The 18008-nt window shown below is 41.2% G+C and overlaps 1 protein-coding gene across 2 annotated transcripts in view; it reads left to right on the forward strand.

Moving 5' to 3' along the window:
- sema5a (sema domain, seven thrombospondin repeats (type 1 and type 1-like), transmembrane domain (TM) and short cytoplasmic domain, (semaphorin) 5A) overlaps positions 1–18008 on the forward strand; it is a 223847-nt gene that overhangs the window by 149775 nt on the left and 56064 nt on the right. For both annotated transcript variants that reach the window (XR_004927321.1, XM_012857340.3), the window contains exons 14-15: positions 69–212; positions 13354–13501. Coding sequence is in view for 1 of the 2 variants with exons in the window: in XM_012857340.3 (XP_012712794.2) it covers positions 69–212; positions 13354–13501 (292 nt within the window). In the remaining variant the exon portion in view is untranslated. The remainder of the gene's footprint in view (positions 1–68; positions 213–13353; positions 13502–18008) is intronic.

Below are 18008 nucleotides of genomic sequence, written 5' to 3' on the forward strand. Positions count from 1 at the left end.
GAGTCGATCATCATATGTGTGTATCTGACTAAAGTCTTATACTGATGTTGCTTTCTGTGCCACCATAGGAATGGAGCCTGGACTCCCTGGACTTCCTGGTCCCCCTGCAGCACCAGCTGCGGTATAGGCTTCCAGGTGCGTCAGCGCTCCTGCAGCAACCCAGCCCCTCGCCACGGCGGGAGGGTGTGTGTCGGCCAGAACCGGGAGGAGCGGTAAGGAGCACAATCCTGCTTTCATATGGCAGAATGCTAAAGTTTTAAACCACTGACGATGCCTTTTGCTTCCACGAAAACAGACTTGACTAGTAATATTTAATTGTGGTCTCAAGACTTTACCCTTGTTTCAGCAAGGCTGCTCATTTGTGAAATAAAATATCATAACTATGATCGTTTGGATTATTATTGAACGCTTGATATTACGAACACTGCAGGTAGAGAACATTTGTTTTCTTCTCCGAACCCTGATGTATATGACTGCATCATTTTGTACTGTCTGTCTGTCTGTCTATCTTCTCGCACAAGGAAAACATTAGCTCACTTCCTCTTTGTTTAGATATGACTCCTTCATCATTCAGTTTGTAATATGAGTGCTGACTGAACATACAGAAGTAATATTGTTTGCCCTGCTTCTGCTTTTTTACTTTAAATGGCTTAAGTTTTAAGGACTAGTGTTTCAAAAGCCCTCTGCTCAGGTCACTCAACCTCATTGATATTACTTGTGAATGTTATTAGAAATCACCTCGACCAGTTAGCTATAACTCTTTAGTTCCACAATATATTGGGCTTTTCAGTTGATTTTTTTCCAACAATATTTTCTCCATAGCAGAGACTTTAAACAAAGTGGAATCTGACAAGAATGAATAATTATGTTTCTTGTCAATTGCATGTTTATGTGATTGACTGAAGCTGGCATCCAGCCACCATCTATGTACCTCTTTATACCCGCTTTAGCCTGGTAGGGTTGTGGACTCCCAGGATGAAAATCAAAATTGAAATACAAAGTTTATTAGTTGCACAGGTCTGCTATACTTTTTTGTGCTCAGCTGTGATATGTGTCATATTTTTTGAAGATCTACCTTAAAATATGGTACTGGTTATAATACATAGATGTAACACCAGTTCATTCATTGAATTTAGATTTATTTCCTAGAGTGAATGAATAATAAATCAGAGAATGGACTGAAATGACTGAAAACATTTTAAAGCCTCTTAAAAGAAATCTTTAAAAAGTCAGAAGAAATACTGCTCATAAATACTTTTTGTTCTTTTTTAATTACTTTTGCAAGTCATAAATAACTCAAAAGCAAATGCACTGTGGAGACGAGGGATGAAAGAAGGGAAAAAGAACACAAGTTATTAAAAAATATAAGCAACCTAAGACTTCAGGAGAGTGGATGCAAAACTGTGATTCATGTGAAATCAGATCTTACAGCTTTTACATACTAAGAACATCTTGACCAAAACCTGTAAAACTTGTCCGTTTGAACACTGAGAGAAAAGGTGATTTCCATTATATAAATGTCACTTACAACAGCGGTCTATTCTTCGGTGTTATTTGGCTCCACTTTAAGCCATTTTCTCGTAATGGCTTTTGTTAGTCGTTGCCATAAATAAACCAAAGAGATTTTTATCATAACTATTCCTTCAACAGCACTTTGAGATGATCACAGAAAGTTCTGCCGTCTTAGAAGCAGAACACAAAGAGATGATGAAGGGTTATGGAGCAGAAGTGGCAAACGCCCGGCTCGCAAGCAGCATGTGGCTTTCTGCCTGTCCTGTGCGTCTGCAGCGACTTGATGGATCTGTCAAGGTTCTCATTATTACTGCAGTTTGACAGGTATTTTATTTCGAAAAAATAGTTAGTTCCACTTACGTTCTTTATCCACTTCAATTACATCACCTGATCCTCTAAATCAGCGGTTCCCAAACTTTTTTTAGCCACGCACCCCCTTCTGTGTCTAACCACGCTTAAATGACCAGAATGTGCATAACAAAATAAAAATAAAAGAAAATTGCAATTACAACAACACAACCATTATAACAAAGGTTATAGAAATAAAATTAGAACATGATTTGAATTAAACTGTAATAAAGTTACACACAACATCCACAACAGGATCCTTAAGATGTTCAGGTGCACCGGTGGCTCGGCCTGGAGCCAGAGAAAGAAAGAGACACTCAGATCGGTCAAACCTCCACAATCTGAAACGTCTCTGAATCAGAGACCATCCAGGTGGATTCATGGACTAAACTCTAATAATCTACCTGTGTTTGTTCTCACTTTATTTGATCTGAAGAAAGAGGGAGAAAGAGAGCTAGAGAGCGAGATAACTTTGGTAGAGCGGCATAGAGTAACAATAACAGAGCGTCGGCGTCGATGAAGCTGTTATTAATCAGAGAAATAAAAAGTGATTTCCTGATTGTTTCACAGCGGTTACCTTCAGCAGGTTAACACGCCCATGGACACCTCAGCTCCCCGCAGCCTCACCATCGGTAGCGGTTTCTCTGTTCCTGTCTGAATACGCGCTAAAACTGCATCTGTAAAATGAACTGAACCTATCTGAATCACAATAAAAAGGATTACAGCTCTGTGTGTGAGCGTAGTCAAGAAACCGCGTCTATGACCAATTTTCCCACAAGCAGCAGCGGTGTGCAGTGATGTGGGGATTACATGCGCATCAGTGAATGTCGCCGGTTCAGAGTCACGGCACCATGAGCAGCGCTGTTTGTAGGCGCGGCGCGGCGCGATCGATAGGGAAACTGAGTCACTCAAATTAATTTTGTAAATAAAACTTTCGCCCCGAATTAAATTTTCCCTCTACTGACGTAAACAACGTGAAGAAGAGGAGAGAGAAAGAGACATTTTCTGATTCCCGCTCGTTTTCTTCTCCTGGATCCGTAACAATTCTCTCCTCTGTTGCCTCCGATTCCTCTATCTCTCTCTTGGTTCCTCTGTTCCTTCATCACTAACTTTGACCTTAAATGTCTCACATGACAGTTTCCCTGATTTCAGCCAGTTGAGCATATTTGCGAGAATGAATAAAGTAGAGGCCACAAGATAGCTCCGCATTAACAGCACAATGCGTAGAAGAAGCTAACTTCCTCTACATTTCATCTTAGGATGAAACGTAGAAGAAGATTTCTTCTAAATAATACATTTTCATGTGAATGCATTTTCATCCATCCATCCATCCATCCATCCATCCGTCCATTGTCTTCCGCTTATCCGGAGTCGGGTCGGGTAACAGCTTCAGTAGGGAGGCCCAGACGTCCCTCTCCCCAGCCACTTGGGCCAGCTCCTCAGGAGGAACCCCAAGGCGTTCCCAGGCCAGCCGGGAGACATAGTCCCTCTAGCGTGTCCTGGGTCTTCCCCTGGGCCTCCTCCCAGTGGGACGAGCCCGGAACACCTCACCAGGGAGGCGTCCAGGAGGCATCCTGACCAGATGCCCGAGCCACCTCAACTGGCTCCTCTCGATGTGGAGGAGCAGCGGCTCTACTCTGAGTCCTCCCCGGATGACTGAGCTCCTCACCCTATCTCTAAGGGAGAGCCCAGACACACTACGGAGAAAACTCATTTCAGCCGCTTGTATCCGGGATCTCGTTCTTTCGGTCACGACCCAAAGCTCGTGACCATAGATGAGGGTAGGAACATAGGGGAGAGCTGAAAGTATAGCTGCCGCTTCTCTGCACTGATAGGAGCCAGTTGAGGTGGTCTAGGCATCTGATCAAGATGCTCCCTGGTTGCCTCCCTTTGGTGGTTTTTCGGGCTCTGGAGAGACTATATATGGCCTGGGAACGCCTTGGAATCCCCAAAAATGACCTGGATGATGTCGCTGGGCAGATTGACGTCTGGGGTTCGCTCCTGGACCCGTTGCCACCAAAACCCTAGCTCGGATAAGCAGAAGATGATGGATGATATGAAAATGTTGAAAACTGTTTAGGTTTAAAGCATTTGAGTTATTAATAATGTGCAGAAACACTGCGGTGTTAGTCTTGGCAACACTGCTGGATTTTATTCTGGCTCTTGATGATCAACTGCTTTGCCACCCCTCCTCTGGTTTTGCACAGCATTGTGTTTGCATAACTCTGTTCTGATTAAAGTGCATACGTGCTGACCAAACATAAGATTTGTAGATGTAAAAGAAAGAAAAATCCCCCAAAATAACAGCAATTCCCCTCTCTTTAACCTGTATATGAGGGGAGCGTGACTTTGGCCGTGACTTAGCTTTCCCTTTCTTCGTCTTTTCTGCCCTTTCTTCTCTTCAACTCCCTGACAGCCAATTAGGGAATGTGCCGGGTAGGACGGTGCTTGGGTAATTATCTTTAGGTTTTGGTGGAGAATAGTCCCCATTTTATGAAGATGCTTGCTTGGTTTCCAAGCACCTTTTCAAGGTATGAAAAAAGAATTGAAGGCAAAAGCAGGTGGAGAAGCACAAAGAAGGCATACACAAAGCAACACAGGTAGATAAGGTCAGGGCCTGTTTGCTGTTTGTTGTTTGTTTTTTTTCTCAGTCTGTTCTGGTTGTCATAAAGGTTTCCTCCACTCTTGGTTAAACTTGAGAAAGAACTAAGAAAAAACTTTGAAAACTTCTGCTTTGTATGAACACAAAAGGGTATTCTGCTCAATTTATATAAATCTCGAACCCTATTGCATGCTCTTGGAGCTACACAGACAATCATAAAGCTGATTTTATTTTCAGCCATGCTGCAGCGAAATAGAGCTGAAGACAAAAAAACGTGCAAACTAACTAAAGATCTGAGGGTACAGGCAAAGGAAAAACCTATATAAATTGTTACTATGGCAACAGTGCGTTTCGCAAGATAGGTAATTAGAGGTTGATTTTTAAGATCTTTCAGTTACTTTTTTTACCTTCTGTTCATTTTCTTTTTTGTCCAACCTCACACCTTCTTTCTTGACCCACTGTGGCTTCGGAAAGAGCCGTCTTTGAGTAATACACTTCGCCTTCTGGAGCCGTGAAAAAAAACTAATACAGAGAGTGACCGCCACAGCCCAGTTATTGAGGAAATACTACAGAAAAAAACAGCTTGCTAGCTCTAAAAAAATGGCAGCAAAGGAGAAGCAGATTATACCCCCACTCTCACCTCCCTCCCCCATTGCTTGCACTTATTTTTTTCTCAGTTTTAATCCTGTTTGTGCCATCTCCAATACTCGTGCTCAGTACTCACTCCGTTTAGTTATTTGAAACAAGTCAGAGCGGTTTCAGGCCAGCTGGAAAATCATGACTTCTGCAAAGGGGTGTTGAGACGATTCTTTGTATTGAAAAACTAAAATTCAGTCTGAAAACTGCAAGATCCGCTGTTTCTGTGAAAGTCTAGTTAGTTTGTTCTTTCTTTCAATGAGTTTTTGTTTGCCTCAGTTAATGAACTGATATCAGTGGTTGAAATGAATCTCCATAAAAACAGATTGTCCTTAAAGAGGTCAATATATCTTCATTTCTTGCGACATACATGTTTTTATGCTTGTTAGTGAAGCTCATTAATAATACTAAACATGATGAATCTAACGAGCCTTTACAATGAGTGTTTTGGCAGTTAAAAAAGTTTGAAAAGAGAAAACACTCAAGCCTATGTCACATTGTTTATCTTGCCCTGTATCCTGACTTATCTAAAAACTGTCCTTAACGAATTGAATTCAATTTCCAAAATGACATGTGGCTGTGCTCTCTGTGTGCCCTCCTTTGCTTTGCATAGTGTAGGCATGTTGTATACATGAAGGGTGTAAAATTCATCATGTTTTACTGCATCGAGACGGGGAAAGGCACGTAGGCGGTGACGTTCCATCAAAGTTTAATTCCCTGTGCACAGTCTATGAGTTAACACCCAATGGTCCAAGTACTATATGCTAAATTAATCAGAAAATAGGTTGGGCTGCCATCAGTTGGTTCCAGTTGGAGCATTCGGCATCCACAGTAAGTGAATTTTCATCGGTTCAAAAAGAACAATCAACATTGCATTGCATGCAATGAAGGGATGTTATGACTGGGCCATTGATGTGACATTTGAGCTGCTCTTGCACTGATTTTGTAGTAGTGGCACATACATTCAGTCTATAAGGTCGCTCAGAGTTGTGATAGTCAGGCCTGCTTTTTTACAGTATAAGAGGTGCAGGCGATACAACAATTATGCAAGGCAGTTTACATTCCTACGCAAATGAAACAAAGGCAAGTATGCAAAGTATATTGGCTTAATTTAAATTATTTCTATATGTCTCTACTGTTAAAAGTCTGACCATTTAACATCTTTAATTGTTGGGCCAGGCAGGCCTGCTGCTTCAGTCTGCTACTTTATCACTGGAAGAGTTGGGATATTTACAATAAAAAAGACAGAGAAAGGGCTAGTACTGAATCTGGCAGCAAATATCTCACCACCGAGTTTCTGATCCACAGTTTTTAACTTAGCTGAGATCAGCATTCAGGAATAAGGAATCAGTCACTTTCACCATCATTTTGTCATTCACAACATACAGTTTAATCATGTGAGAGATGGAGAGAGGGTCACAGAACCAAAGGGGCGTCGTCATAGAACCCAGTGGCATTTATTCAAGCAACACACATAACTTGCATTGTTTATGCTTGCTGTTTAAATCTATTTTGTTTTTCAAATGCAAGCAAAGGTATTGTGTTTTATCCCCTCTAACATGTTCATGATCTGCAGCACATTGGTGGGTATCTATCCAAATTCAGAGATACTGGAGAATTATAAAGTTGTGTTGCCATTCTTGCGCCCCTGTGCAGCTGTCTTAACGTGGATCATACGGCTGCATTACGCTTACATCTCACTATGGCTCTGTGACCACCTTGGGAGGTGGATGAGAGCCACAATATCCGGGTGTCAACTCTGATCCCACCGTTACACGCCAACGGCCTTCAGCTGATCGGGAGTTGTGACGGCGACACAAATCGACAAGTATAATCTAAAAAAATAGTCTTTAGTAAATTCTAAATAATCCTTATTACTTCTTAATGAACACTGCAGCATACAAGTGATTTAAAAGCAACAACAAATATATTTGGTAGATGTAGGGGTATTGGTTTAAAAGGGTCACACATGGTTGTGTGAATAAATGCGTGCTCACAGTCGTGCGTCCACTTGAAAAACATTTGTTTAGCCTTTGTTCCTATGTCCAAATTCTTCAAGCACATCTGTTGTTTGAAGCCAGGCATGCATGAAATAAGGTGAAGTTAACAAGCGCCAGTCTGCTTGGCATGAGAGACTGGCTCCATGTCAGCTCTTTTGCTCTGACAGGTTCTTTTAATGTTGTTAAAATCTTGTTCTTTACACGCGCCGGGCCCCCCGTCGGAGACGTCCGTATGGCTCACTTCACACTTTGTACTTGCATTGTTGCCTCAAGTGCCCCGTTCAGATAAGTGTGCATGGAGTATGTGCGCGTGCCTGCAAGAGTACACGGACCACGTCAAATGGCAAAAGAAGATGCAAAGGGGGAAAATAAACATCCTTTTTACTGCTCTGTCTTTATGTCTTTCACCCAACAAGCGTCTGATGAGTTCGGTCCCGATTGTTTGCAGCAGCAAAAAAACCTTTAAAGTTAAGGCAAATGCTATGAATCCGAGTACACACGGCAGCGCTGCGGGCTTAAATCTGGATGGTTAATGCCTGCATTTATGAACCTTCTGTTGGCTTTTCCCTCAGCACACTGACAGCGTCCACGCTGCTTACTCAGCCTGTGCCGGGTAATTAGCCTCGTTTTACTCTGATCAGCCCTGTGTGTTTTAGAGGGGAGGAAAAAGGATAAGGCAAGATGGAGCGGAGCCAATAACAAGTGTGATTAGTGAGTGCATGAGGACAATTTTGAAGCTCAAGATAATCTCCACAGCATTGACTGTTGATGTTTTGTTTTGTTTTTTCTTTTAATAGTGTGCTCCGTTCCCCCAGGGATATTTTGTCCACATAAAAGCCTTTTAGCACGAACGTGAATCTGAGTGTGCGCCGGACAGTCTTCCTTCAACTTGTCCTCACTTTGCCACCCTCTCACTCCCAAACGGATCAACTCACTGACACAGTGAGGGTTGGTAGGAGGATTTTTTTTTACCTCCACAGAGTAAAAGAATGTTGCCTTTGAGCTGCTGTGAATAATGGTGACGTTTTGGGACTGCTGCAACAGAAATCTTCAGCTTAATTGAGTCTGAAGAGGAAATGGCATAAATCTAAAGCTTGTTTTTAGCACAAGGAGTCAAAACACGTGCCAAAACGCAACGAGAAAAAGCTATAAAAGCAGTTTTATAGTGGCTGTAAAAGCTGCAAAATACACTAGATGGTTCTAATAAGCCTTGCACTTTTCTGCAGCTAATTTATAATGAAAACCAAGAAAATAAAGTATTTCAGACCTTTTATGCTGCCTTGTAAAACATAGTAATTAGAGATGATGCATGCATATTCTGGGCTTTTATTATCCTATGACAATTACTTATGCAAAGAATCCTTAAGATTTGAGGTATAGGTTTCCTTTCCTGTACTTTTTTAGACATTATTGTCACAGAACCATGCAAATCGATGGGTTCTTGGTGGTTTGTTTCATTGACAGGCTCAGGCATAGACTGTAAAGTGATGTTGCCCGTCTGTTTGAGTTGAAGATTGCGCTCCTTATTCTAGGTTCTCCAGTCAAGTGACAAGGATTGAAGTGTGCTGACCCCCCTCACAGTGTTTCACTTCAAGATTTAGAGGTTTCTCAGGTGTCTCATTTTTACAAATGATGATATTCTTTTGCTGTCTTCAAGCCTGCAACTGGCCAACCTTAAAGTGTAACACCCCCCTCCGATGTAAAGGCATAACACCGCCCCTAGACACATTTTGAAAGATGCCAACAATGTGGGCAGTTCCAGGAGACACAGATGAGCGGTGTGAGTTGTAAGCAGGGCTCTTTGCTGTAGGCTGTAAGGATGAGGGAACATGAGACTATGGTGAAGAAAGCATGTATTATTTGAACAATTAGGAAAACTCGACTGCAATAGCCAATGTTAAGTCCTCATAGGGCAGCACTGAGATGGTTTTAAGACCAATATTACAGAACAAAACATGTTCACAGAAAATGTAAAAAGAATGCACAGTAACATTAAAGTAGCACCCATAGACCCAGTTTATACAGTTCATCTGCAAAAAAAAGTTAATTTTTGGGGTGAGTTAAATTTTAAATAACCAAGCAAATAAAAGAAGGCAAAAGTACTTCCAATGTTTAGACGGATGGTTCTCAATCGGATAAATGTAGACATCTTTCTCCATGTCATTGATCAATCTTTGCCTCTAGTGAAGAAGTTCAAGTATCTTGGTGTTCAAGAGTAATAATAGGGATTGAACAGACAGATTGCACCTTCATCTGCCATGAAGGCAGGGGAGACTCCGGTCGGCCAGAGTGAACCTGAGAAGACGCAAAAGACAAAGTTTACAGGTCAGTCTACCTTTCAGTGGTGATTAGGTACGTTTCATGAACAAAGAGTTCCGGGATACACGCAGCTCAAAAGAGCTTCCTCTGTAGATTGGAGGGCTCAGGCTTAGAGATGTGGTTAGGAGCTCCATCATCATGGATGGGTGCACAATATGTTACATTGAACAGTCATTTTAGAGGCAAATGTTCCCCATTTTTTCTGAGTGTTGTCCTTGGGAGGCTGTTTTCCTAACTGGGACAAATCTAATGCAGATACAGAACCTGCTTAAGAGGCTGTAGTTTACTCCTTCTCACCTGGTATCTTAGAATACCCTAAAAGTAGCAGCAGAGTGCCAGACCAAGTCCACCTGTTACATCTTAAGAGTACAGCACTTTGCTGTGTAAAGTATGGTATCCCCTATTTCTAAGGTGAACAGAACCGTTATGTGACCTTAATGTTATCTAAAGTAAAGATGTGTAAGATTTTTATTAATGCAACCAAACAAGGGTGGCATTACACTGTGTAACAGGAGTCTCTACGTTTGTAGACATTAATAGAGCAAGATGAAATTTTAGCAGAAAAAGAAAGCACATTTTATATAAGCCATGACAACCAGCCAAGAAGGAAGCAAACATGTTTCGGCAAACACAGCGAGTTATTCTGTGATCTGGAGACAAGTTGTGCTTTCCTAACAACTCTGAACACTCTTTGGATATTAGGTTAATTTCTTTGATAAATGTAAAACTGCTAAAACGCTGTCTCGCCTGTGTGTGAAAACAGATGTCTCAGTTTTTTTTTTTTTTTCACATGCTTATCTATTTATATTATTTTGCTTCTGGAAACTGTTTAACATTCAAATAGAAGTTGCACCATTTCCACAGGTTTTGCCATTGATGGTAAAAGAGGAGGGGAAATTTACAAATCTGAGATTTCTTCTACCAGACCTGATAATTTGTCTAATTTGTCATTTTTTCCCCCTTTGGAAGCAACAGCATGCTTTGATTTTGAAGGTGCTTTAATGTTGTACTTAATTTCAAAATCTTTATAACTGTTAGCATATTCTGGCACCACAACTGACTGAGCAGCTTATAAAGTAACCAGTAACACTTGTACAAAACATGATCCTGTAATTGCATGTCTACACGAATGGGGCCAGAGAAAGACATTGACTTGATTGATGATCCTATTAAACCTAAATGCAGTCCAATACATTACATTTGTTAGCGCGGCATAAACTTCTCACCAGTTCTGTTAACCAGCAGATTTAGCAAACTAGGGTTTTTTTTTTGGTTTTTGGATCACAAGTCTAAGCAAACTACTAGACAGGCATTGTTTCATGCAGGACACTTTAGGCACATTAAGCAGCTGTTTAGTGTGCTTATATGTTATAGCGGCTGTTCTTCGCTTTATCCCCACCTACAGCTACAATGAATGTTTTAAGCAGGTTTCACCCTGATTTCATGCTACTTGCCTCGCCAAAAGCAGGAGGGAGTGACATGATGACTCACAAATATGTCTGCCTTCAAAACATAAAATACAACATGGATAGATGCTGTTATAAAACTAGTTGGAGGACAGGAAGTTTTTTTTTAATTGGAGTGGGGGGGTTGTGCTGACTCTTTAAATGTCCTTTCTTTTAATGTTTTATAATGTTATTAGCTTCTGATGGGTCCAGCCATGGACAGAGAACAATGACTGGTAATCCCTGTGAAGTCATAGAGCTACATAACTCTGCTGCAGAAAACAATCTGAAGCAAAGATTCCCTAAGAAGGAGACGAGTTTTTCTCTACTTAACAACGGCGTCTCATTGGACTTTAACACGGCTACTGGACCAGGAGCGGCCATCTTCTCTGTTTTTCGAACCTGCTGAACTCAACATGATGTCCTGCTCACCAGAACAGTTCACCATAAGAGCTTGTGGCTGAGAAGAGCAAATTAGCTTAGAATCAAACAGTTCAAACATGTTTATTTCTTAGTGCTTTGTTTTGAAGCTTAAACTGTGTCAGACCTGGGCGAGCTAGAGATGAGGGTATCGGTGATTGAAACTATCTCAATCACCGATTGAGATAGTTTCAATCACCGATTGAGATAGTTTCAATCACCGATACCCCACCGATAGATAATTTCATAAATTGTTTCCCAGCAGGTAATGCTGAAGTCCAAGCTTTGCTATTTCTAAGGTAGCAATCTCCCGGATGTGATGTTAACGGCCTGCGTATTGTGTAAATTTCATTTTTGGTTGGTTACCTACTTTATCAGTCGACTCAAGGAATGACATGAACCAGTGTGAGAGTTGATGTTACTTTGCTTGGTGCTGTGTTACTGCCAGTGCTAGCCAGCTGTATACAGCTGCAGACAGGAGAAAAGGATTCTTACAGAACAGCTCAATGCATGATGTGATCCATCATTTGCATCTGATATTGGTCATTCACTTCAGCCTTGTCTTTTATAATACCGTACGTAAAAGGTCGTTAGGGTTTTGCTGACCTGGGACCCCAAAAGCATGCCCCCCAGGAAACAAAAAAAAACACTAAATAACGTATCAGATCCGGCCCATTTCTGTCCAAATCACAACAATCCTATTTGCTTTGGATTAGTATGATCAAAGGACCTCAGAGTTCAGCAAAATAGTAGGTAACTTGCGGGGGAATTTTTACTTTACACTTTACTGACATGGCCGATTCACACGGGCTTAACAGCACGGAAAATCTCCGGAATTACTGCAAATTGCATGTGGTCCCTAGGTTAAACTAATCCTGTCAGAATAGGACTTTATATGGGTTTCTAAATAGCAGCTGTTTTCTTTGCTGTTAAGTGAGGTAGTAATTTTGGATGTGACGTCCAGTTCTAGCTGTCTGTTCGTTTGTACATCTTTTGAGTCCATAAATGATTTATACCGCCTTCTTGGTAGTCCATAGTTACCGCAACATTGAAATTGTACAAAATATGATTGCTTTCTAACCAAGCAAATATTTTTTAAAACATTTTATTGCATTTTTTTTTTTTTTTTAAATGCTCCTATTGAATCTGTTTGGGGAAAGGAGGTACATTCAGCAGAACTCTCTGAGCTGATTGGGCGAAGCGACACCTAATGCCCGCCTACCAAAGTTTGGTTTTAGCCAATCACGGTGTCAAATGAAAATGACATATGCAGCAGCCGCCATAAGAAACCACAAGTTTACACCAGTCAAGGCACTTCTTGCTGTTAGGGTCTTCTTCTTTCAAAGAAGAAATCGTTGATTCTGACAAATCAGATGCGATAGCAGCAGCTCCTCGTGTTTCCTCCTGTGCTACCATGTTTCACTTCTCGAACAGTTGATTCTCATGTGTTTGTGAACGCACAAATACCTCAAGAATTCAGCTTGTAGGCAAAGCGCCATTGCCCACTGTTTGTTACAGAGCCTTTACTTATTCACATCTGCTTCATCCTTTAGCACTTGTCTTTGTTCCTGTAAACTGTGTTTTTTAAGGTGTAATTCCCAACACTGCTTGTCTCATTCACAAATTGCAATGCTGTCTGCGTCAGAAGATAAATGTAGGAAATTGTGACTATAAAAGGTCTATTAAAACTGTAACTGTGGTCCATTTAAAATTAAACAAACAAAAAAATAAATATCAAAATATGAGACCTATCAAAGCTAGAATGAATGAATGAATGAATGAATTTGAACATTTGTCATACCAAAGTACAAGCATGCACAGACATTTCCTGTATTATGAGAAAGAAAAATGTCTTTTGAAGCTTCTTAACAGTGGATTCTGCATTTCCTATTTATCACTAAGACTGGATTTTATTTGCATTCAAAACCTGCTGTTTTGGGGTTTTAGTCGTGTTTGCTTTCCGTAGGTTTGTGGCTGACTTCACTCTTTAGAAAGTTGATCTTCTGAAGGTGACAGCTCCAAGAAAGAACTAATCTTCTTCTTTGGTGTTATTTACTATCTTCCCCTCAAGGTACTGTAATGAACACCTTCCCTGTCCGCCCCACGTGTACTGGTCGGCCTGGTCGGCTTGGGAACGTTGCAATGTGCCCTGCGGAGGAGGCATTCAGTCACGACGCAGAACCTGTGAAAACGGCAACGATTGTCCAGGGTGTGGTCAGGTATGTCAAGCAAAACTGTGATACTCATTCTGCGCTCTGCTACTCGCTTTCCTCTCCGGCTATTCACTCGGTTCTAACCCATTAGATCCTATGAACACCTAGAAGTGATGAAACTGGAACATCGAACATGACCAAATCCCCTGGCTCTATTTATACAGTGGTGGCAAGCCATCAGATTTATAACCAAGACCTATTTAATGCTGCATACACGCACACAGTAATCACTATGCATATGAATGGGCTTATTTTCTGCCACAAAGCTTTCTCCGAAGCTCAGATGATGCAAGGCGGGGTTGAAATACGAGCCTTGATGAAAGAATGATGTGACACTTGGGTTATTTCTGGTTTCTGTTTTCCATACACACATTTCCTGATCCACAATCCTGGTAAGAATGAGAGAGAATGAACATGATAGCTTCTCACATCCCACTTGGAAGTGGATTAAAGAATATGGGTCAGGGCCTTGCGGATATGTGGCATGCTTAAAGTGTTTTTGTCTGTAGATTTTCTTTAAAAAGTGGTAGGGAGTCGCAATTGTTCACTGGTTAAGGCACAAAACTGACCGGTTGAACTGTAAAATGTCGGATTTACATGTAGAGTGGTAATTCTGTGCACTTTGTAGTCCCTTTGTTAAAAGAAAGACTGAATAGGGGCTTTTAAGTTCTTAAATTGCACCTACAGTGTTGTGAAAAAATATTCATCCCCTAATAGATTTCTTCTGCTTTACTTGTTTGTCACACCTAAATGCTTTAGATATTTAAACTAATTTGAATATCAGATATAGAGAAAAGAATAAGATAAACCAATTAAAATGATGACTTTATTTATTTAGGGGGGAAAAAAGCAATCCAAACCTACCTAGCCTTATGTGGAAAGGTAATTGGCTTCTAAAGCCATTAACTGCTATCAAGTGATTGCAGTGACTGGTAATGAAATGGCTTTTTGTAATAGTTTTTTCATTCAGCAGTTTTGGAGAGTTTTAGAGCACGGATTGTCTGTTTAATTTGCTGTCCTGAGCTGGAGGCGATGAACTGATGACATTATCCCAAAGGATTTTCTTGTCAATAGCAGAATTCATTGTTCCATCCATCATGGCAGTTCATAAAGATCCTAAAGTAACAAAAGAGCCCTGGACCGTCACGCTGTAACCACCAAGTTTGACTTTTGGTGCAATGCTCTTTTTCTTGAAGGCTGCAGTTTTAGACCGCATGTAATGGGACACACACTTTTCTAAAAGCTCCACTTGCTTCTTGTCGATTCACAGACGATTTTGCCAAATGTCTTGGGAATTATCATCATGAGGTTATAATTTGGACAAGTGAGACATATTTTTTGGTTCTCTTTTTTTTTGTTGTTGATTTTCGCCTTGGGACTCTTCCATGAATGCAATTTTCGCCAAGTCCCTCTTTTTTGTTTGAATCATTAAAACTGACCTTAGCTGAGGCAAGTGATGCCTGCAGGACTTCTGATGTTTCTCTGGTTTATTTTCTGACCTTCTGGATATGTTGTCAGGCGTAACTTGGTAAACCGGCTACTTCTAGAAAGATTCACCGCTGTCCCATGATTTCTCCAACTGTGGATAATGGCTGTCACTGCGGCTCACCGGTGTCGGCAGGATCCCCAAAATAATAAGGCTTACCTCTCATTATGCTACATTCCATGTTGCTATCAACTTTATTCCTCGTTTACATCTGGACAGGTTTACATGTTGGCAGCCGTTTCATATATAGTCTGTCTACAGGAGACATTCACATCTAGCCTGAATCATACTGGCACACCTATAAATTTCTTTAGCAACTCGGCTCATAAAAACAGATCCGATGTTGGCAAACAAGAGGGTATCCCATCATCTCCTCGCTGTTAATCCCAGAGGGGAATCCCTGACTTTGACTGTTCCCGTTTCTCATTATGTCTGATGTATCTCTGGAATAAAGTGAGCAGTATGTGTCAGAAACAGTTTTTAGTTGGTGTCAAGCAACGCAGAGCTGAAGGTCAAACAACGGCGGCAACTTCTCTGACCATATATAAAAAGCGGATCTGCATTTTCTTCCGTCTGGTTCTTGCGTTTTTGTCCCCTTTACCTTTGTTTTGTTTTCTCATCGGCTCCTTGTCATCTTCCGTTGTGATATGTGCTTAATTAGGCCGGTCGGAGCCAGTGGAGTTGTAATTGCCTACAGACTTCAAAAACACCCTTTTGTCTGGGGAAACTCGAGACAGCTTTGGTAACGCGCGGTATAGCTGCACATTCACTCTGATCAAAGAAACATTTTCTGGCTTTCATTAAAAACTTTGATAATAAAGCCGAATGGCAACAGATGTTAATGCAGAGCAATTACCTCAGTCTACTTGAAGACACCCAGCTTACCTATTCAATACTGCCGAATTATCTAAATGGACTATGATACCTTTTATTAACACATTTAAACATCCTAAGAATGATGAGCACAGTGGGAATAGGCTATTTCAATTTCATCAGCCACTTAAAGAGCAGTTATGTTTTACATGCCATCTGTCTGATCCTCATCTTTGGTTGACCGTACATTCATATAGTATTTGCATTGCTTGAAACTTTACACACACTGTCACATCAAAAGCAAGATCTATTTCATTAGGATTTTATGTCACAGACTAAGATGAAAAACAAAAAGGTGAAAAGAAAATATTTGGGTGTGAGCTTTCACTTGGGCTTTTTAGCACATGGATATGCTTTGATCTAAACCATTCTATTATATCCTTGCTGTATGTTTGGAGACGTTGTCCTGCCTGCTGGCAGGTGCACTGTGGTCAACCCCAGTCTCAAGGGCTTTGCAGCCCCCGACAGGTTTTCTTACAGGGTGGTCCTGTGTCTAGCCACATCCACCTTCCCATCAACTCTTACCAGTTTTCACGTACTAGCTGAAGAAAAGTTACCTGACTCCGCCAGATAGATTTGCTTCGCATATCCATCTGGAAACCTTCCGTTGAAGTAATTTTGGGAAGGGGCGAAAATACTGGTTAGCTGATTGGCCTATGTTGGTGATAGACGGGCCAAATAAACCAATCAGATTCCTCGTCGCTCTGTTACGAAACAGACGAAAACACAACCACAAGCCAAGCTACTCTTGCTGCTGCAGGTAAAGGCTCGTTAGCTCAGCAAAGAAATACTCTGTAATTCCGATAAAACTTGCTCGATAGCCACGCTAACGCTAGTTTCATCGGCTGAAGCCGCCATGTTCTTTAGACTGAACTGTCGCACTTCCCGTTGCGTCACACCTCAACCCGCCTCAAAGCCAACGCTGATTGGACGTTCATTTGGTGAACGGCTCCAAATTTTCTTCAACGGAAGGTAGCCAGACTGATCTGCGAGTGAAACCTTGAAAGCTCGCGAGATCAGGATGGTCTCACGAGGCTAGAAGAAAAGCATCCCCGCAGCATGATGCTGCCACCACTATGTTTCATGGTGGGGGATGCTTTGTTTAGAGTTATGCACAGCGTTTGTTTTTCTGCACAAGACGTTTTGAGGTTCAATTACAAAGAGGCGGATTATGTTTGGTCATTACAGGATATCTGACGGCTATTGATTGCACTGGATTTTATTTCGGGTATCAGAGTAAACAGGGCTGTATAAGATTATGTGCCACAAAGTTGATCCTTTTTTTATTCTACTGAGATTTTGAAGCAAAAATAATCTTTGAGTTTGACAACACTGCATGGATGTGCATTTGTGTATTCATGTTTTCTGATACCATCGCTTCTACTTGTGGTTAGCTCCATGTGGCTGCCAGACACTGATGAACAGAGATAAACCAGCATCTGCGGTTTCTTTGTTTTTGTTTTTTTAGATGTCAAAGGAAGAATTCACAAGATCTACAAACTTTTTAAACTTTTTGAATAGAGATGTGTGCATGTGGGCTGTAAATTCTCTTTATCTGCAGCTTTTTTGCTCATACAGTACCTTCTCCGCAGGGAGCTCACATCACAGCGATGCACAGATGAGCTGAAGTAAAACTTCAGTTTAAACAGAGGTGACACTACAACCTCACCACCCTGAATACATAATGCTTTAGCATGCTTAATTACAGAGACAACCAACCGAGTGTGTTAGATTTATATCACATGTTGTTTAATGTTACGTTCTTTTGTGCCTGAAAATCTCAGCTGCAGTTGCACTGTTACTGAAGTTTTCATGGCAGAGCTGTTGATGTCAGAGACCACATGAATGAACTTTCATTCGCCTCAGCACAAGTCCCTGCAGCAGTGGTACATTGCTCTAGATCTGCACAGGTCTAATTCCCCAGCGAGGCTGGAAAAAATTCTCTGTAAGGACATATACATATTTGACTGTGGTTTCCTAGCCATGGTCAACTGAGAGTTTGAGGGATGTACGTGCATCTTGTGTGCAGTACATATCCCATAGTTTCCTGTTCGATTACTAAGGAAAAATGCAACTACAAAATGTTTGAGCTCATGAACCCTTGGATAAAGCGTGAACTATGTTTTCCTCTGCATAGTTGATTAAAGAGTGCAT

This window comes from Fundulus heteroclitus, chromosome 21 (assembly GCF_011125445.2).
Source record: "Fundulus heteroclitus isolate FHET01 chromosome 21, MU-UCD_Fhet_4.1, whole genome shotgun sequence".
NCBI classification, from domain to species: Eukaryota; Metazoa; Chordata; class Actinopteri; order Cyprinodontiformes; family Fundulidae; genus Fundulus; species Fundulus heteroclitus.